The sequence below is a fragment of the Numida meleagris genome, chromosome 3 (genome assembly GCF_002078875.1).
Source record: "Numida meleagris isolate 19003 breed g44 Domestic line chromosome 3, NumMel1.0, whole genome shotgun sequence".
Lineage (NCBI taxonomy): Eukaryota > Metazoa > Chordata > Aves > Galliformes > Numididae > Numida > Numida meleagris.
The window spans coordinates 48,443,211-48,464,351 of NC_034411.1; the positions used below are offsets into that span (position 1 = coordinate 48,443,211).

Consider the following 21,141-nt stretch of genomic DNA (forward strand, 5'->3'; position numbering starts at 1 on the left):
CTTTCCATCACAAGGTTGACGGTTTTTATTCTTAGAGTTTCAAAGAAGGGAAAGCGTAGATGGGAATGAGGAGTATCAGTAAGTGACTCAAATTCCATTATGTGGTCTTATGGTATGCAGCAGCTTGGGTGATGCTCACAAGTACTATATTCAGAACCATTGTTACAATTCAATATAGAGAGCATGTATTTATGGTGGTTACGTGAAATGACTGGCCTGGTGTTCAGCAGCAGCCAGAAAAGCCTGCGGAGACCCTCCTCTTGAGTACTGGGTCCTATAGCCTGGGTATTTCAGGGAGGATATACCGGTGTTGCAGAAGGTGGGCAGAAGATTTAAAAAAGAAAAGGCAACTTTTGCCTTGCAAAGGGTGACTTTAAAAAGTCCGATTTACTAGTTTGGAGAAGGGAAGGGGTATAAAAGAATTCATGCTTGCAAATTCACAAAGGCAGTGTATGCAGAACTGTTACTAAGTCCAGCAACCTTAGGACACTATAGCACTAAAAGCTTATAGGACAGGATACTTCTGTTTGCTTTTGCTTGGTGATTGTTGTTGTTTGTTTTTGAATGTTTTTAAGCACTGAGTAGTAAACTTCTGGAGTCTTTTGCCACAGGATATTGTGGAGGCAGAGAAATTTCAGTAAATTAAAAAGCCTATTGGATAAATACAAGTCAACAGGTCTATAAGGGCAGTAGACAGGGATCTGTTCTAATCTCCTTAACCAAACATCTGTATGTACTCAAAGAATGTGAGAGGAATGTACTACAGAATGGCTCAGGCTCATGTGCTCTTCCTGTTTTTTGTTGCTGCTGTTGGAGACAGCACTGGGCTAAAAGGGCCGTTTGTCTGACTCATGGGAATATTTCTTACTATGTTAGTGTGTACTTTGGGCAGAGAATCTGTAAGAGACTGACTGAAGCATCTAGTTCCATTTTAAACTTGTTGTTTAAAAATACCACTTCATTTTTCAGTCTGGAGAAGAGGAGGCTCAGGGGAGACCTCATTGCTCTCTAGAACTACCTGAAGGGAGGTTGTAGTGAGCTGGGGGTCAGCCTCTTCTCTCTTGTAACTAGTGACAGAACGAGGGGGAATGGCTTCAAGTTGCGCCAGGGGAGATTTAGGCTGGATGTTAGGAAATACTACTTTTCTGAAAGAGTGGTCAGACGCTGGAATGGGCTGCCCAGGGAGGTGGTTGTGTCACCATCCCTGGAGATGTTCAAGAAACGTTTAGATATAGCGTTGGGAGACATGGTTTAGTGGGGTTATTGGTGGTAGGTGGATGGTTGGACTGGATGATCTCGTAGGTCTTTTCCAACCTAGCTAATTCTATGATTCTATGATTTTAGGAAGCTTTTAAATTTTTTATTTCTCCAGCATCGATCAAATCAATCTAGTCGAGCAACGTGGAGAGAAAAACAAGCCTAGTTAAAAAAAAAATATGGCTTATATGTAGACTTTCACTCTTCTTGAACTATTTTTTAAATAAAGACTGGTCACATAAGTGTGTGTTTTCCTGCTGCTTCTTTGATTTTTTTATTCTCCCCTTCTAAATCTCAGAGCAGTTGCACTAGAAATAATGGCTACTCTTCAAAATACCTGTGCTTGCATTTGAGAGCAGACTCCTAGTTATACATGTAGGATTGTCTCTGTGGAAGCTGTGTTCTAGCCATAGAGGAAACCTGACGGTACTGAAGGAGAAAAATGTGGAATATACTTTCTCATGCTTTTAATATGTAAAAGAAACCTGATACAACCACAGTTGAGGATTTGGAGGTTAGTATTGCTGCTTGAACTTCTGAATTAATGGTGGATTGTTTGTGAGAGGAGAGGTTGAGGAATGGAAGTGAATTTATTTAATGCATTAAAAATAAATAAATTTGCTCAAAGGTGAAGGTAATGGATTACCTTAGTAAGAGTGACCTGAAGGATGCTAAGACCGAATCTTAATACAGTCAGAGTTTAGAGTTAGCATGGAGTTAATACAATTCACAGAAACAGGCTGATTGGGTTATGTCATGCAATTCTTACCTTGTCTACTTCACTTCCATATGATGTCCTACGTTAGCTGCGTTGCAGGTGTTGCAAGATGTGGGCATAATTGCTTCTTAGGTAGAGGAAACAGTAGATATGGCATTCAGTGGTAACGATTTTTCTTCTCAAATATATTCCTTGTTTACCTTAAGGGCAAGAGCCCCTATTTTCAGATTCACATTAATACCTAATAAGTCTCTGACTACTCAGTAGCAATCAATTGCAATTTTACTTCATTTATAACGGAGTAAAAATAAAGAAAAGCAACTTGCTTAAGTTTTTCTGCTGTGATCTTTTCATTTCACCTCTATGAGTGAAAATGGATTCTAGAGAGGCTTAATTTCTTGTGAGGCAAAGCTTTCAACGTTTGTAGAAAAACAGAGTGGACAGGAGAGCAAGCACAGACTATTGCTCTTAAATTGATGGGTACATCCTTGAGGGTAATTGTTGAAAGAATTTAAAGTTTCCAAATGCAAATCTATGTTATTAATGTGCTATGCAAAAAATACAGACCAAATTTTAACCTGCCACCTGTAACAATAGCTTAAAGCAAGCTTGACAGCTGATGTGATGGATTCTTCTGTATGAAACCATACACCTGAGGAATTACTTACTGATCTGAGAAACTTCATTTCTGAGGTGCTCACGAGTGAGAGTTGTTAACATGTTGCTGAGAGATGAAAAAAAGTTACCTGTACTTTTGTTAGAATTACAGAAATGGCCCACAGTAAAGTGACCTTGATTCCAATTAGCTCTGTAGGCATCCGCCTATAGATGTGTATATGTATGTGTGTGCATGTGTACATATATTAACGTGAGTGACCTGGCAAAAATTAAAAGAATTTGATTTAAAGACTATAAATTAAGAATTAAAATTTAATTTTTCTATGAGTAAAATGGGAAGTAGTACAATCCCTGCTAATTTTCTTGAAAAATAATCAGTAATTATCTAAGTGCTCATAGTTTCTAAGGAAATAGCTGACAGATTAAACCTCTTAAGGACTTACTGTGGTGGATTGTTATTCAGAATAGAAGTTAAAAAGACACGAAACGTGTTAAATACTTATTTCTGAGTGAATATTTGTAATACCATTTGGGTAATACCAAATCGTGGTCTAAGATATGAATCTTTTCCAAGTATGGTCACTTAAAATAGATCTTTCGAAGGAATAGATTATTTCTTTGAAATGTTGCAGGTTTTTCCATCTTCCCCAAGCTCATCATTATTTGGTACAAGTTTTTTATCTAATATAATCGTACCATGTGTGAGGATGAACTCTTGCTCATGTTGTATTTGTAATTCTGATTTTTTGGTTTTGTGATCGTGTGGCCAAATCAGTTTCATATCCTCTCTCTTGTTTGTCTTCAGAACACTGTAGAGATTGATTTTAAAAAAAAATTGAAGTATCACTGTTTCGTAGATTAAGGATAGGACCAGAAACAGTACGTTTGATAAGCTGATATTTTTTTCTTTATTTAAGAAGTGGGTGGTAACAAGAGGAGGATAACTTGTATTTTTGATGGGAAGATTGATTGATTGATTTTAAGTAGAGATACTGCAGGGGCTGTTGAAATGGCTTTAAAATAGCCATAGGAAGGCTGAGCAATGTGTTGTGAAAATTAAATTTGGCTGGTTTTCTATCAGTTGGTTTCTACTCTTTCTTTAAAAATGCGCATTTAAAGTATTAGTGATATTATTGTAAGCCCTGTTGTTTTTCTGTTGTTTCACTTAATCCCTTTTGCAGAGTGAGTATGGGAGTCTTTGGTGGAATGTTTTTGTTTCAAAATTTTCTCCCTACTTGCTTTTTCTCAAGTTTTAAGAAAAAAAAGTCTGTACTTTTTGGCTTTGTTGGCGTTCAGAAAAAGTGTGTTGTGGCTAGGTGTGGGGAAACAATTGCTTCACTATTTCATACAGTTAAATTTCTAAACTACTTTTGTACTTCAGCATCCCTAAGATTCATACAGTTTTGGTCCTACTCTGTTTGGATTTTGCTTGCTCATGCCCTCCGATGCAAGTTGTCCTTTTTGTAGCTAAAACTGTGTAGTCTTCATTACAGCAAGGAACCTATTTCTTTAATGTGAGTTGGCCTTACATGTGGTGATTTCCATTGATTTTTATTTTTTTTCCCTATATGCTAAGAGCATGTGGCAGGAATTTCTAGTCTTATATTTGCAAGGACTGTCTGATGCAGATGAGGAAAAATAAGAAAGGAGAAAGAGCTGTGAAAGTTGTTGCGGAAGAGGCTGGAGAGGCAAATGTGGCACTTAATCTGTTTTTTTTGTTTGGTTGGTGTTTGTAGTTCCACTGCCATAAAAAAAAAAAAAAATACACCTCTGGCTTAGTTCTAGGGGGAGGTACTGACACATAGCAGGTATAAACTGGTGATCAACTTCTAATGGTTGTTATTGTCAGAGAACCCATTTAGGGATGTTTTGTGGGTAGAAATTGATAAGCTTCTGATGTGGTTACCGGTTCTAAGCATAGACCAGAGGCATCTCTGCTTTCTTGAAAGAGGGCTGAAAGAAATAATACTGATATCTCTATCTTCTCTACTGGATGGGGCTTTGAGCAACCTGGTCTAGAGGGAGATATCCTTCCGTATAGCAGGGAGGTTGGAACTAGGTGATCTTAAAGGTTCCTTCCAACCCAAACCATTCTATGATTCTATGATAACTGAAGCTGTTTGGTGTAAGGGAATCCTTGCAGGAAAGTGACCTCCAGTTGGTCTGCAGTTGAGCAATCAACTTGGAGTGTTGTGTCAGAATTGGGATCTGGCCGAAAAGAATGGTCATCTGGTTTTTTGATATTTATTTTTGACTTGATACTCAGATAAAAAGTAGCTTTTTGTAATTGCTTTTATGCTTCTACTGTCTTTCTGCACCTCTTGGATCCATGAAAAGAACTGCCAGGAGTCTCTTGGCCTCTGTCTCAGCAGGCACTTTAGCAACCTCTACTGGCCTCAAACTGTAACTTGGTGCATCTCATTTGCTGTCGTTAGAGAGCAGTATTTTATGTACAACATCTATAATCCGCGTCCTTGGTTGCTCTGAAAGTAACGCCTCCTATTTATTTCCATAGAAACTACAACAGATACAAAGAGCACAATAACACTATTTGATAGAGAAAATTCTCAGCCACAAAACACAGTCTTTCAAGACAGTCACCATTAGCTATGCATTTTCACTAGCCATGAGCAAAGCCTGCATGCCTCACTCGTGTAAAAAAGAAAAAAATATCTGTACCAGCAGAGGTGACCCACTGTTACTGTCATCACTGCTGAAATGCACTAACCATCACCTCACTGAGCTCACATGCATCATTTGGTCTCTGGAAACGTTCAGCAAGTGTCAGTGAATGTCAGTGGGTGCCATTTTTTCTACATTCAACAACGCGTTTGCTTCATACGCACTTCCATGCCAGACACCGTTTCGTCAGACTGCCCCTCTGCTGCCATCTGTTGCATGGCAACAAAATGTAACAAGATACTGATGGGAAAGTTCAACCTCTACTATCTTACCACCAACATCTGCCTCTGATATTAAGTGATATTATGGACCAGTATAATAGAATAGGAGGCATTACTTATAGAGCAGCCCTTGTACAAGGAAGTGCGCTCTTGTTCTTGCATTTGTAGCACTCAATAAATATTTACAGACAGGTTTCTAAAATAAACCGCTAGATGAATTATTTTTCTAGCATTTTTAGCTAAACAGCACAATGTGATTTAGAGCAATTCATCTTCAACGCAGATCACATGTGATCAGCTGGAAGGTGCAGAAAAGCATACAGAAATACAGATGGGCTTTAGCATCATTTTAGCAGCACGATTACAAACTGAGCACTGTGCCCACCTTTTCTCACGCTGCACGTGGGAGAGGGGAGGAAAAGGAACTCTCTGCTACTTGGATTAGTGTAGAAAGACTGTTTTCCAACTTCATTTATTGCAATTCTTACTTTTTTAACCATGCTAATTATAATGTGCCTTTATTATAGCTTATCTCCATAATAGTACACTGTAAAAGCCTGGCACCTTTTCTGGTTTAAAAAAAAAAAAAAAATTACTTTTTTTTTTCTAGATTAGATATTTGTGTTTCTTTCTGCCCAAGATGATTTCCTTGAATTGTGTAAACTGAAATTTGCTGCCTCGGTTTGCTTTTGAACAGTTTGAGTTGTTCAAAACAGAATATTTAATCTTTTATTGCCCATTGTTAGTTTCCAAGGTCTCTCAGATGTGCCTAAACTTCAGTCTGAGGTGTGACCACAGCTTGTTTACGTGTAACCATGCTACCTTAAGTTATGGATCCTGGGTACTGAGGGCAGCTGCTGCAGGGTACCTTGTGTAGCAGTGTGCTTTGGTATTTCTGTCCGTTTGAGATGGTGCTCCTGGGGTACAGAGAATAAATTTGTGCAGGATTACTGCAGGTATGTCTATTTTAGCTGAACTCTTGTCGTACTGTGCCTGCTGCCATTGGAAGTGTGCTGCCTCTGATTTACTTGTGTAGGAGTTCCTCCCGGATTTTCTTATTGATCACCTCTGCCCACGTGAGGGTTTTCAGTTGTATGGGTCTTACTGAAACCAGATCTAGCTCCTAAACAGTTGGGCTGCTCTGTGTCTGTTATTAAAGTACATGAAGAGAAGAAAAGCTGAACTTGAATAGCCAGATAAGCAGAATGTGTGTTCTAGGGAGAAATTGCATAATCGGAGTTTCCGACTCTAGCTTGACTGATGCTTGTTGCGCGTTAAGGGCTTTCAAAGTTGTGGTGTTGTTTTCAGTAGTAGAATATTACATTGTTATGTACACTAAAAGTTGTGGGTAGGACTGTGGTCTTTGCTTTATCGAAGCATCTCTGAGTATTCTAACAAAAATTACTGTCCTGTCCCCTACTTTTACGTATGTATTGTGGTTCCATTGTAGAGGATGGGATTTATGAGACTAAAATAATGTGCATATGCTCCCTAGAATATTCTTAGGACCTTTAGTCTTCTCTGTTTCATTAGCTAACAAGTTTTTATTCTGTATGTGTGTATATATATATATATACTGTATATAGGTAGAGTCATCAAAGTAATATATATTTTTATTTTTTTCTTCCTCTGAGAAAAATCTTGAATTGTTGGCAGACACTTGAAAAGCATTGCTATTTTAGATCCTGCTTATGTGATTGGAAGTGTTTGGGCTAATTACCAGTTGACTGGTAATTTTACCAGTTCAGACCACGAAAGACACGGGAGTTGAAGAGGTCTTATAATGAAGTGATTCAGGCCTTATGTCCTGGAAGGCATTATGCCTGTCTTGTGATTCATGCTGGAAATCATGTGCTTCGTGCTTTGTCATCAATTCTTTGCAGGTTTCCTCCATCTTTTCAGTCTCAAGAAAAGCTGTGGCCGTTGCGCTGATTACACTTGAATCACAGTAGTGTTAATGCTCTAGAAAATGACTAGAGAACTGGCATGAATGCTTCCTAACTCCCTAGTAGTATTCTTCTAGGGAACAGGGGTATAGGAAAAACAAGCATGTAGACTCATTTGCAGAGAGAGCGTACTGGTGGGGTTGTTGGGGAAAGAGCTTGAGTTGCCAGGATCCAGGGAGCCTGTAGAGGCGCCTGGCAGTGCTGGCAGCAGGGCAGTGCTGCAGGGCTGTGCTCAGCAGCTGAGTGCTCAAGCAGGGGGTAGAGCTCCTTGTGGGCAGGGAGGAAAGTCCTGTGCACAGATGAAGGGGGAGAAGGAAGAGGAGCTCCACAGGAAATGCAGATGTGAGCGAGAGAGGGGTGTTTGTTATGTTTAAGGATTCAGTAATATGCTTTAATTTTTCTCAAAAGCTACTTCTCTTCGTAACCGGAACTAATGTTTTTCACTGGGCTCAGCAAGACCTCAAAATACTGATACTGAGTCAGAAAAGCTAGCAAAAATCAGTTCCCATATTAAGGTTTGCCTCATAGGTTATTGTTGTAGAGGAAACTAGTCTAAGTGAATACATAAGGAGACTGGTGTGCATTTTATGGTGTTTTAAATCTCAAATGAATTGAATTGCCTTTATCTCTGAAGATAAAGACATCGAGTGTGTTGCAGTAGGAGAAGCTCCTTGTTACGTTTATAGTTCATAGGCACTGACTAAAAGTAAAGACAAATAAGAAGTGCTCCCATCTTAACTGTAAAAAAAAACTTACGTTGTCTTTGAGTCTAGCTTAGTATTTTCTAGTGAAGAAACAGCTGAGTGAAAATCAAATGAGGGCAAAGTATGCGATAAATAATTGGACTAAAGTAGTATTGGGTAAAACGTTAGAAGAGTGTGTAGAGCAAATTACTAAGGAGGCACTGTAGGAAAAGACATACCTCCGGGCAATGTATAGTGAGCAAAAAGAATCACAGAATCACAAAGTGGTTTGGGCTGGAAGTGACCCTCCCCTGCTGTGGAGGGGTTAATGGTCTGTCAGTTACCCAGGAGTGTTACATATTCTGAATATATATATATTATCAAAATATAAAATATATATATATATCAAAAACAAATCTTAAGTACTGTGAAATCAACAGCAAAATTACTTGTGGATTTTTAGTGTGGTCTTTGCTTTGTAAGAACGTCTTTATTTTGATTTGAATACCGAGTTCTTAAATTACTTCTTTAGCCACGTGTGAAATGCTTTTAACAAAAAGTGTTAAGGAAGAAGTAACAATTCAAATGTTTCCAAGCCAGTTTAATTTTTTAGAGTACTTCTCATGGGGGGGGAAAAATGGTGTTGCCTATAGCAGTGTACGTGTTCTACAGGGAGATAGCTGGTGCAGTGCTCACCTGTGAAGGCTAAGACAGCAGTAGGGTAATGGTGCATGTTGAATGTGAGGCATGAAAGGGGGGGGTAAAAAAGGGAAAAGCAGGCAGAGAAGGGAAGGGAAAAGTGCATATATGGTGATATAATCTTTGGAGATTAGTTAACTTGTGAAGTAGATGAATGTTGGAGTTGACTACTATGTGTAAACTAATATTACAAATGAATATGTAAGAAAACAAAGGAGATACCGTTCCCTTGCTTAACTCTACATTCTTCCAAATTTGATTGCTGGAAACTGTTCTTGGTATAAGCATGTAGACACTGTAAGCTCAGGACAGATATCTTGTACAAATATGACTGGCTGATTATGGTGTATTCTTCATAATTTCATTTAAAAAATTAATTGAAAAAATAAGTTGCTATAGGTTGTTTCCTTCTAGTCATAATTTCAGAAGTGCATCAGGTAAAAACAGGCTATTGCTAATAAATCCTGAAACTTACGAAACACTGAACTTCTAGCCCCAATTTTCCGTAATAAACAGTAACTGAATATATAACTACATGCAAAAGCTAAATTAACAGTTTCTCCCTTTTTTGATGTAAACTTCTTTGCTTGTATTTTTGTTTTAAATAAATAAAAATGCTGGTCCTAACACAATGGATTTTAATATTTTCAGAAATTTTTATTCTTTAAAAAAAAAAAAGGAAATTGATTAGTTGTGCCTTTAAATGAGCACTTTTCAAGGTTATAAGAGTCTGAATAGCAGTTTGTTAGCCAAAGTGGATAGTCTGTGGAAAAATACTGACATAAAATGCAGATTTAGATTTAAGAACTGTAGAGGATTTTTGTGATTTTCTTCAGGTTTTGTTTTATGTTTTTACATCAATAGCGTCTTAAATTTTTCCTTTTTCTTTCAGAAAATGCTGGGTCAGAAGAGATGAGTACTCCCTTTACTAAGGCCTAAAACTGCCTGTTGAAAAACAATCCTGACCAGGCAATATACGAATGGCCCAAGGAAGCCAGCAAATTGATATTCAGGTTTTACATGACCTGCGACAGAAGTTTCCTGAGTTACCTGAAGGTGTTGTATCCAGATGCATGTTACAGGTCAGTGTTCTGTTAGTGACTGTATAAGTAAGTGATTATGCTTATTTTAAATGTTAACTAATCATGTGAGTGTCTGTATCAAAATTAGGTTGTTTTTCTTTCTGTTTTCTTCTTCGAATGAGACAAATATACACAGCCAATTTGTTTATTCCACATAGCAAGCTGTGTTGGATTGGCCTCTCTCCTTCTGTGAATTAGGATTGACCCTAAGCAAACCATCCTGTGAAGCAGCGTGCATGGAGGCTACAGTCTCGATAATGAGTATGTTCGTTGCCTTTTGGCCATCTCAGGAGCCAAAGTTAATTGTGGCCGAAGGAGAGATGCAAAGTCCAGCAGGGATGTTTTAAGACAATGCTGTGGTTTTTTTGTGTGTGCTTTGAGCACATCAAAGCAAGTCCAGAAGCAGTTTTGTCACCTTGATCTCCATCAGACTTTGATCTCATTACTGGGCACCTCCCTGCCCCAGCGCACCTGGCCTGCAGAGCTGGTGCTGGTTGCCTTACATATGTGTTCTACAGCAGGGAGCCTTAGAGTGGAGTAATCCCCACACACCCGAGTCCTTTGCCTTGTTAATATTAGCCGGTCAGGTAGGCAATCAGCTTAGCATTGACCATGCTACACCTGGGCAGATGTGATGTGCTGATGTGTTTCTGTCCAGTTCTTCCCAGGCCTTTGGCTGCTAGATGGCCTTAGTTTGTTTTATTGTAGCCTTGGAATCCATGCTGCTAATCTGCGGATTCCTTCTGGTCTCAGAAGTAATAAAGAATTTGTCTGATGCTACAGTTGATGCTGTGGCTTTGGTTTGCCATGGCATCAACTACTTCCTCTACTGCCAATGTCAGAACACTCGTATACCCATATTTTATATCACTTGTGCTCTATAACAGCACATTAGTTACTTTGGAAGGTGGTTTATTATGCCTGTCCAAAGCTCATGGAAGCATGAAACAAGGACACTGAATGCCTAGAGCTAACAAATTCTGTTAGGCTTACTTAACTGTGTTGCTTAAATGTGTTTGCTTTGCATTTTCTGGTGATCCCAAAGTATCTGTGCTGTTTGGATTTCATCATTATCTAAAGTATTCAGCCTTTGAGTACTCTGGGTAATAGAGGATTGTGTAAATACTCATATTGGTCAACAATATACAAAATTTGCTTGGAAAAAAGATAGGCAATATGTTCCCAGAAGCTGATTGTCTCTGGACTATGGCTATGGTATGTCTTTGATGATAAAATTATGCTATAAAGAATGCTGATTGTTTTATTTTTACATGTTTTAATATGTAAAATACGCGTGTCTATACTTACATATGACATATATATAGTCACACGTACCTGTATCCAAATAGTGCTATCCCTGTTGTGCTGTTGGAAGTGTGACTGTGCCAGTTTAATGTTTGAATTTTCAAGACTTGATCATAACTCTACATTTGTAATAGAGTGAGAATCTGTGACAGCGGCAGTTGTTGAGAGAATTGTTTTTGATTTGAAAGAGGACTTGTGAGCTTTCAAGTTTTCCCCAGCCCTTTCTCTTCAATTATTTAACTGAAGGGAAAATTGAACCAGACAGTAGATAGCTTGTATTTGTTCTCAGGGTCGTTCACCGCTATTTTTTATATTAGCTCTCCGTAGAACTAATCTAACTTTCGTACTACAATTACAGTTTTGTTCTTGAAAGGAAAGAATTGCTTAGTGAGTAAGGTCAATTATGTAGGAGTGAATGCAAGTGTCTTCACCTTTTGGATGTTCCGTTCTTGGTTCTTTGAAAGATAGTGCATGGCTCTTCAATACTCAGCAGTGTTTGAATACTACTGAATACAGTGGATTTGTTTTTTTCATATAAAAATAAACCTTAAAACTGTGAAGATATTGTGCATCCTGTACTTTGATAGAGGTATGGGATGAGGGTTTGGATTTTGATGGAATTTTTTTAGGTCAGCTTTCGTAAGTGTGTTTAAAGGAGAAAAAAAATTATATAGGGTAACTTATGTTCCATATATGCAACATTATTACACTAATTCAGTATACCCTAAAGCTACTTATGTTGTTGTTGTTAGTAGGTTATGCAGGGGCTGAGATTTTCTAAGACAAAATCCTCTCAGATTGATGTTTGAAATTTCATGAGCTCTGGTTTCTCTGAATCAGCTTCTGACTATGCTACTCTGAGATGAACTGCTTTAAAAAATAATAGTAAACCTTTCCAAATTGAGAAATTGTGTACTTGAGTTGTAGGTAAAGATTGGACAGTGGGGTTTGAGAGTACTTGTACGTGTACTTGCAGTGCTTCTGGATCAGTATCGGCATACCAAGTCGTGCCCTGTAGTGGCTGAGCATGGTGGAATGAATTTCTGGTAAATGTAATAACTGTAGCTGAGCTCAGAGGTACATAGTACAGTACATTACTGGTTATAAGAAATGCTGTGATTTGCCTTGCCCTCACAGTATGTGTCAGAGTGAAGCAATTTTTATAACAGGAAGTATAAAATATCACAGGAGAGAACCTGAAAGAGTTCAAGCACGTATGCGCTTCATAGTGATTGTGACAAAAAGTTTTTATTGCAACAAAAGCTTCTTAAGATCACTATGAATTGTGCAGGAAAACTATACAGGTATCTCAGTGCTGTTCTTTTGCCTGGTGTTAAAATATCTGAGCGATATCTAGTATCTTGAAACCAGAGGACCACCAAAAACTAATAGATGTAAGGGAAACCTGTATCATCTAGGGATCTGACGATCTTACTGCTTTCTTGGGCTAACTGCATTGAGTGTTCCAGAAGAGTTTTGCATCCCTCCATTCTTCCTGGCAAGCTTCCTGCGTTCAGGCCTCCCCTTCTCCTCATTTAAAGGGATTGCCACAGCTTCCTCTCTCCGTGGACATTGTCCCCTTTGAATCTTTTTTTTGTGTGTGTGTGTCTGGGGCATTTTATAACCACCTGCTCCTAAAATCTGCGTCCTCTCCTTGCTTCCTAATTTCCCTCCAGCATTCTTATTCTTTCTTTTTTTTTCTTTCTCTTTCAGGGCGCCAACATTTTAAACTCAATTGGGACATGGGCAGAGCTAAGATGAGGGGCATTGTTTTGCTGGAATATGCTCAATTCTGCCATCAACCGGTTCTCTGATCTATAAAGAACTAGAAGCGGTTGAAACTCTGCCTCTGCCAGCCAGAAGATGCCAGGGGTTCCATGTGCCCCCGTTTCCCCCTTGAGTTCTCCAATTTGCTCATTTACATCACTGAAATTTTGGAATTGATTGGATGCAGTCTTTAAAAAAAAAAAAAATTGTCCAAAGAAAATGCATTCACGTTGAACGTAAGGGCCTCGCAAGCCTGACCTGTTCCTTTTTGGTTTGATTTTTTTTTTTTTTGCCTTACTGTTAATAATTTTAATTCACCGAAGTTCATGCAAAATCTTTAAGATCTCTAGCAGTTCTTCTGTGGCATCCTATCTTTGTCCCTTCTCTGACTCCCTTTTCTTCTTTGCAACAAATACAAGGCTACTGTTACTATATTTTCTTACCCACTGTTCTATCTTAGTTTGATTCCTTTCTTCACTACTAACTTAATTTGATTACTTCGTCCTCTGGTGCTTATTCCAAATGAGAGCCATTATATGTACAATCATTTGACCCACTTTATCTCTCTCAAGACATTTCTGCAACAATTCTTTTATATGATTGGCTAGTTACATGGCCTTTAGGGAACCCTGTATTTTTTGTGATTTTTTTCTTAAGTGTCTTTTTTTGTTGTTTGGTTTGGTTCTGGGTTTTTTGTTCTTTTTTTTAAATTATTATTTAAGAATTCAGAACTTCATCTGGCCTGTTTCAACACGTAGCTTTGGTTTTGTGGGTAATAACTGTAGCTCATCTTCCCTCTCCCACTGTCATGTCTTTTTTTTCTTACAGTAATTTTTTTCAGGTAGAGACAGGCTTGCTTTGTCTGCACAACTCTGTCCAAGCCCTCACCTTGCTGAAGGAGCTACTATCTGCTAGTTTAACAAAAATAACTTAGTGCAAAGCTTGTAGCATGGAACACTTTCTCTTGCTTGTGTGTTCTTTAACTATTTGATAGTGTTACTACTTGGCATGTACAGTATTTTCCTTGATCATTTTTCTTCTTTCTGGTAACTGGTGTTTGGTGTGTTTGGATGAATTCGACACCTACTTTGTTTTTACAACATCTGGGCCTTAACCAGGGCTTTTCTGGCAGAAAGCATTAACTTACTTCTTGCGGCGAAGGCTGGAGGGAGGAGCGTACAGGAAGTAATATGGACAGAGCACAATGTTCTGAAATTATGCCACCAGTGCATGTTGGCTCTTCTAGCAAAGCCCTTGTGTAGGGAAAATGTTCCGGAGATCTGAGTACAATATTATTAAATGCGTGGAAATATAGAACTGGGATTAGCAGTTAGTTTCCTTCCGATATGTTCTTAAAAAAGCAAATTAGCTAGGTGGTGGTTTTTAAGTTTCTCTATTACAGGTTTTATAAAGTAATCTTATACAAATGTAAGTATTTAAAAGCTTTTCAAACAGTGGTTTAAATGGCCCCTGGGTTTTCATTAATATTTTCAACTTGCGAAAAAAAGTGATCATATGATATATGTGCATAAACTGAATTTTTACGTTACTTCTGAAGTCATATGCTCCTGTGCAGCTTCTTTGCTCTGCACGTTTCTTCTCTGCATAAGATTTAGCTTTCATTTTCTAGCAGGAGTTACTATGTAACTGGTATTGAAGAGCTTGCAAATGTTTGTTTGTTTTTTTTTAAGTAATTTGATTTTAAGTTATTTACCAGTCGTGTACACATGCAGGTACTCTCAGTCTGTCTGTCATTTTCTTCTCAAGCCAGAGACGTGGTCATTGATGAGTATTGTTCTGAAATTCAGAAGGAATAGCAAAAGTATTCATTCACTGTGTATCATACTGTACCAAGTTAGCTTATCAAGATCCAAGTTGTCGCTGTCATTGCTTCAGCAGCAATGCAGACCTCTGTTTTTGATTCCAGTGACTGAGTTGCTGTTATCAAAATAGTAAGCTTCACATGCAAGCCTTTTGTGTAGTTGCTATGCTGGCCGACCACCTAAAGCTTTCCATTTGATGCTACATTGTTAACTTTTCAACGATGGTTCTGTGCCTGTGTATATCTAACCGTAACAGTATTTTATCAGTAATGTCAAACTTTCATCTGTCTCTTATAGAATAACAATAATTTGGATGCCTGTTGTGCAGTTCTGTCTCAGGAGAGCACCAAGTATCTCTATGGTGAAGGAGACCTAAGTTTCTCGGATGATTCTGCGATTCCTGGACTACGAAATCACATGACATCTCTTAATTTGGATTTGCAGTCACAGAACGTGTATCACCATGGAAGAGAAGGAAGAATGAATGGAAGTAGGACTCTAGCTCACAGCGTTAGCGATGGACACCTTCAAACCAAGCAGCCCAACAATGAACTATTTCAGCAGGAACCACAGACTGCACCTGCACAGGTTCCACAAGGATTTAATGTCTTTGGAATGGGTAATACAGTTAGTGCTTCTAATCCAGGGCAACATCTTGGATTTCACCTAGGCAGCAAAGGAGTCTCTAACTTGTCTCAACAAACACCCAGATTCAACCCCATCATGGTAACTTTAGCCCCAAATATTCAGCCTGGCCGCAATACCCCTACGTCTTTGCACATACATGGTGTACCTCCTCCTGTACTTAACAGTCCACAGGGAAATTCTATCTATATTAGGCCTTATATCACAGCTCCTAGTGGTACAGCTCGACAGACACAGCAGCAGCCAGGCTGGGCATCTCAGTTTAATCCTATGCATCCTCAGCAAGTCTACCAGCCTTCACAGCCAAGTCCTTGGACTACTCTTCCTACATCCAATACTACGCCACATACCTCATCGCAACACTCAACGCAGCCAAATCAGCAAGGCCACCAGACTTCTCATGTCTATATGCCTATCAGTTCTCCTACTACTCCACAAGCACCTATGATTCATTCATCTGGTAGCTCACAATCCTCTGCTCATAGCCAATACAACATACAGAATATATCCACAGGACCTCGCAAAAACCAAATTGAAATCAAACTTGAACCACCACAGAGAAACAGTTCTTCTAAGTTGCGTTCAACTGGCCCTCGCACCTCCACTACTCCCTCTTCCCTCAACAGCCAGACATTAAGTAGAAGTCAGCCCACTGTTTACATATCGGCCAGTCCTCCAAATACTGATGAAGTGATCACACGTGGTCAGCCTAAGGTCTACATTTCAGCAAATGCCACCACAGGAGATGATCAGCTTGTACGGAACCAGCCCACGCTTTTCATATCGACAAATCCTGGAGTATCTGCCACTTCTAGGAATATGTCTGGTCAAGTAAGCATGGGTCCTGCATTTATTCATCACCATCCACCCAAGAGTCGAGCAGTGGGCAACAGCACCACTGCAACCTCTCCTCGAGTGGTTGTTACGCAGCCTAACACAAAATATACTTTTAAAATTACAGTTTCTCCAAATAAGCCCCCTGCAGTTTCCCCAGGGGTAGTCTCCCCAACCTTTGAACCTACAAACCTTCTAAACCTTCCTGATCACTATGTTGAACCAGAGGGTATCCAGCATCTTACTGACCCTGTTTTAGCACATGTGGATAGGATCAGTGATGCACGAAAATTGAGTATGGGATCTGATGATGCTGCCTACACGCAAGGTAATATTCTTAATATAAGTAGTAGAGATTTCAACCAGATTGTCAATTCAGTATGTAGACTACAGAGCGTGAAACGATTGATAAACCTTTGTGATATTAATATGTTATCTTCAACTTTAGCATTCTTATTTCCTAAATAAACAAAAAAGGTTTATAAGCAAGTCATAGATTTCTTTTTATGGCAAGGACGTGTAACTGAATATTTGGAGATAATTCTCATTTGTCTTAAGAAGATATGTTATCTGTTTAATGAAGCGGAGTCACAACGTCTTTGTTTTTATGTTGTTCTGAAGGAAACATCTAAGCTTGTTTAATTTCTCCTAATGATTTAAAGTTACAAGTCTACTGGCAGACATTTGGACCAGTTGAGATACTGTTTCCATTAGATACAGTTTCCAATTTTTTCTTTTTGTGAGTGCTACTTAAGAAGCAGGAAAAGCAAACTTCCAAAGCAATTAGTGGGACAAAATATTTGCCTCTGTTTCCTAATGTGTGCCTGACAGTAAAATGCTGAAAGTGTTTATTCTTACGTTGTTAAAATGTGAAAAGGAGTACCGTACCAAAGACAATTATTTTAAAGGATTGATAGTGTAACAGGAGGATAAAACTTAAAATGTGATACGGTAACCCAGTCTGTTAAAACTTTTTTTCCATTTTCATATTTTTTTCATGCTTTTGTTACTATCTTGATGGTTTATTAACCCTGTTGTGGGCTTATGTATGAAGTTGTTGAACGGATCTTAGGATATTTATGTAGTATTCGGGATAGGTTGTCAAAATCATTTGTCTTTCAATTTATTGGTCCTTTTCAGACCTAGCAACAGTTCAGCATTAAAAAGCTGGCCTGTTCTTTGAGCACTCTAAATATTCTTCAGATTATACTTTTTGTGTAAGTACATTGATTAGAGCACTGAAAGGCTGGTGCACATCTGGAGTACACTAGTAATGAAGTTAATTGAAAGTGATTATAGCTTATGCACTTCTTCTGGATGCAGTTATATTGTTGTTGGTGAGAGTTTGACTTCTGCACAGTCTCTACAGGCTGCTAGATATCTAATTTATCCAGCTGAGGCAAGCTTGGAAAGCCCGTTTCTACTACGCAGCCTAGAATTCAAAAGTTTTGAATGGCATATAGCTTTTGTGGGGCCCAGCTGTTCTTGAAGCCAAGACAGACACAGTTTTTAGAGTAGATGCATGACATGGGCTGGTTTAGCTTTTGTCTCCATGTTGACTTTGGAGAAATATCTTCATTTTGTGTAATTCATTTAGTAGTTCATATGAAGTACACTCTCGTTTCCCAAGTTCTCTATGTTCAGAAATGTTTGGGATTTCTGGTGTTACATTGCTCTATTTCTCCTGCAACGTATGCAGTATTTTTTTATTTTCTGTTATAATTTAATCTTTTGAAAGTTGAGAAGTTTGTGACTTACTGCTATGACCTTGATTTCTGGAAGACCTACTTACTACTACTAGACCTAGATCTTTTACTTAGAGGTGGTTGGGGTTTTTTTTTTGTTTTGTTTTGTTTTTGGGGGGTTTTTTTGGTTTTTTTTTTTTTTTTAGAATACTAAATGTGATTTGAGTTACTTGATGCTTTCCATTGTGAGGGCATGTTCTAAGCTACATCAAGTTTAGCAAGAGTGTACAGAAACCTAGGTGCTTGTTTCACTTTAATTTTAGCCAAAACAGATGAGTAGTTTCTCTGGCTATGATTAGAGAAAAATGCATTTTCATCAGCTTTTCCATTTCTGCCCAGAATGCTCCGTATCTTGGCAGGGAGAACTAAATCTGGCTTAGGATAGGAGGAATGTGGAAAGTAGAGTTGATTTGGTGTCAAAGGAGATCTCTTTCACTTTGTTCCAGTGAAATGGATTCATAAGCACAGGAGAATAGAAGATGTTGGACCTATCTGCTAGTGCTGCCTGCCACTGTAGTTTCTTTGCTGAAAAGCAGAGGGATTTGCTGATGACAGGATTTATTCCATCATTTTGATTTCTGCTCAGATGGAAATACGTCCCTGACTAGGATGCCTAAATATCAGAATTTCAGCTTGATGTCAACAGGCCGGGTGAAACAATTATCCCAAAGAAAGGAAGGATAGTCTGGGACAAGGATTTCAGGTGGACAGTAGTACCATGGGATATAAAGAGCTCATGTCTAACCAACATGGAGCACAAAGACCTCTGGCCCTGAGAGAATACTCTGTTCACTGAAAACCTAGAGCAGATATTGGGAGTCAAGAATAATATTCTTCTGACAGCGGATGGCCGTGGAGCTCTCTGTAAAGCGCAGGGCTTGTCTGCATGGTAGTTTATCTGTAACCAACAGTTAACTTCTTGGAATAAAGTGGCGGGTTCTTATTCTGTAAATCTGAAAAATCTCAACCCCGCTGATGACCCTCAGGAAGGCCAGTTTTCCATGATTGAGTTTCTTTCTAGACTCCCCCTGTACTCAGTACTGGTGAGGCTGCATCTCAAGTATTGTGTCCAGTTTTGGGCCCCTCACTGCAAGAAAGACATTGAGGCCCTGGAGCGTGTTCAGAGGAGGGCGATGAAGCTGGTGAGGGGTCTGGAGCACAGGCCTTATGAGGAGCGGCTGAGGGAGCTGGGATTGTTCAGTCTGGAGAAGAGGAGGCTCAGGGGAGACCTTATCGCTTTCTATAACTACCTGAAGGGAGGCTGTAGTGAGCTGGGGGTCCGCAAGTTGCTCCAGGGGAGATTTAGGCTGGACATTAAGAAGTACTACTTTTCTGAAAAAGTGGTCAGGCGCTGGAATGGGCTGCCCAGGAAGGTGGTTGAGTCCCCGTCCCTGGAGGTGTTCAAGAAACATTCAGATGTTGTGTTGAGAGACATGGTTTAGTGGGGTTATTGGTGGTAGGTGGATGGTTGGACTGGATGATCTTGTAGATCTTTTCCAACCTAGCTAATTCTATGATTTTATGTTTTCTCTTGAGGGAGGATTTTAAAAACACAAACAAGAAATGTATCATTCTGTATTCATACAGAGTTACAAAATCATGAATCCAAACATCCAGAAACGAAAACATTTCAGAACAAAGGTTACCTTAGGAGCTTTCTTTCGATTATGATGTGCGTAGGCACTCCAGTCTTTTTCTTGATTCCATTTCTGCTTTTCTGCTGTGGTTTCCGCTGCCGTTCTCTCCAGTAAGTCTCAGTGGGCAGTAGAAGGCTGCTGCAGATTTTTGTTTAGCTTGCTGCCAGAACTAGGGGTTGTACGATGCAAATAGGAGTAGGGTAATACTCGGATCAGACTGACGTAGTTAAGACATTGACTGTTAGTCTGGAATACTAGATTATATCTCTGCGGCTGGCTTGGTGATGTCAAGAAAGTCACTGTCGGCAAATGTTTCAGAAGCAGTTGCTAATTGTATGTTCCTTGTTTTTTGGAATTCCAGTTTGAAATCCTGTGGACTTACTCATGGAAATGTTGACAGCATTCATCCACTAGTGAAATCAGTAATATTAATAATGTTAGAAAAAATCTTACTAGGAGCATGCTGAAAAGCCAAACAGAGATACATTTTAATGCTGATGACTTTAATATTAATTCTCTCTTTATCCAGAAGTATCAATTCCCATTGGTTAAGATATTTCAATGCATAATACAATTCTACGAATACACTTAACTGAGGTTTCAATATATTCTGCTAAGTGCCTTAAGGGTGAAAAGGTGAAATTCAGTTAGAAACTGAGAATTTGATACTCAGAAGTATTTTTGTATTACGTACAGTCACTGCACATGTAGTCTTATGTTGAATAATAAGGCTAAACAGTTGTTAGTAATTGCTTATTCTCTGTAAAGCATTCAGCCTCTGTATAGTGGACAGGCAGCTGTGCTGTGAAGAAAATACATCAATTCTGTAGTAAAGTCTTTAGCTTAATGTTTTCCTACTAGTGAGTTTGCTTAAGTCCCTTAGTTCACTGCTGCTTGGCTTTTACATAGTAGTTACAGACTTAATCATCTGCACCAGGTACAGGTATTTTCTGTGGATGTACATTTACTTAGCAGATCTTGTCACCGTGATTTAACGTAAATACACTAATTGCACAACTAGTTAGTAACTTGACATTTTGCACAATTGCATTTGTTTTTCAAAGCTTTTAAAGCTTTCAAAAGGAATAGAAGCTGAAGTAAAGAAACTTAAAGTCCCTACCGAGCCTCACAGATGTTCAAAAATAAAAGATTTGAGTGATACAGATGTGCCCCAGCTCCAAGAGGCCTCAAGTTAGTTGCATCATGCGACATAATAAAATATACAGCGTTATATTCGGCTCTGCATATCAGGCATATACACTAAGTGGTGCTCAGAAAAAGGTGAAAAGAGTATTGGAAGGAGGAAACAAGTCAGAACTGTTGAAATTACATAGTAAATGGTTGAATTTTCTAGAGTTTTGAATGTGGATTTTAAAAGTATGCATGAACAGCATTCTTAAGAATTTCACAAATCTATTGACACAGAGTAATTGCGTTGCCAGAATTCCACTTTCCTCCAAATTTGACCAAGACATTTTG

The 21,141-nt window shown here is 38.8% G+C and overlaps 1 protein-coding gene across 4 annotated transcripts in view; it reads left to right on the forward strand.

Moving 5' to 3' along the window:
• TAB2 (TGF-beta activated kinase 1/MAP3K7 binding protein 2) overlaps window positions 1-21,141 on the forward strand; it is a 63,061-nt gene that overhangs the window by 32,065 nt on the left and 9,855 nt on the right. For 3 of the 4 annotated variants that reach the window (XM_021390189.1, XM_021390190.1, XM_021390191.1), the window contains exons 2-3: window positions 9,717-9,906; window positions 15,099-16,608. In XM_021390189.1, the coding sequence (XP_021245864.1) occupies window positions 9,805-9,906; window positions 15,099-16,608 (1,612 nt within the window). In that variant the 5' untranslated portion in view covers window positions 9,717-9,804. Of the gene's footprint in view, window positions 1-9,716; window positions 9,907-12,924; window positions 13,215-15,098; window positions 16,609-21,141 lie in introns of those variants that run through there. The other variant, XM_021390192.1, reaches the window with a different exon arrangement.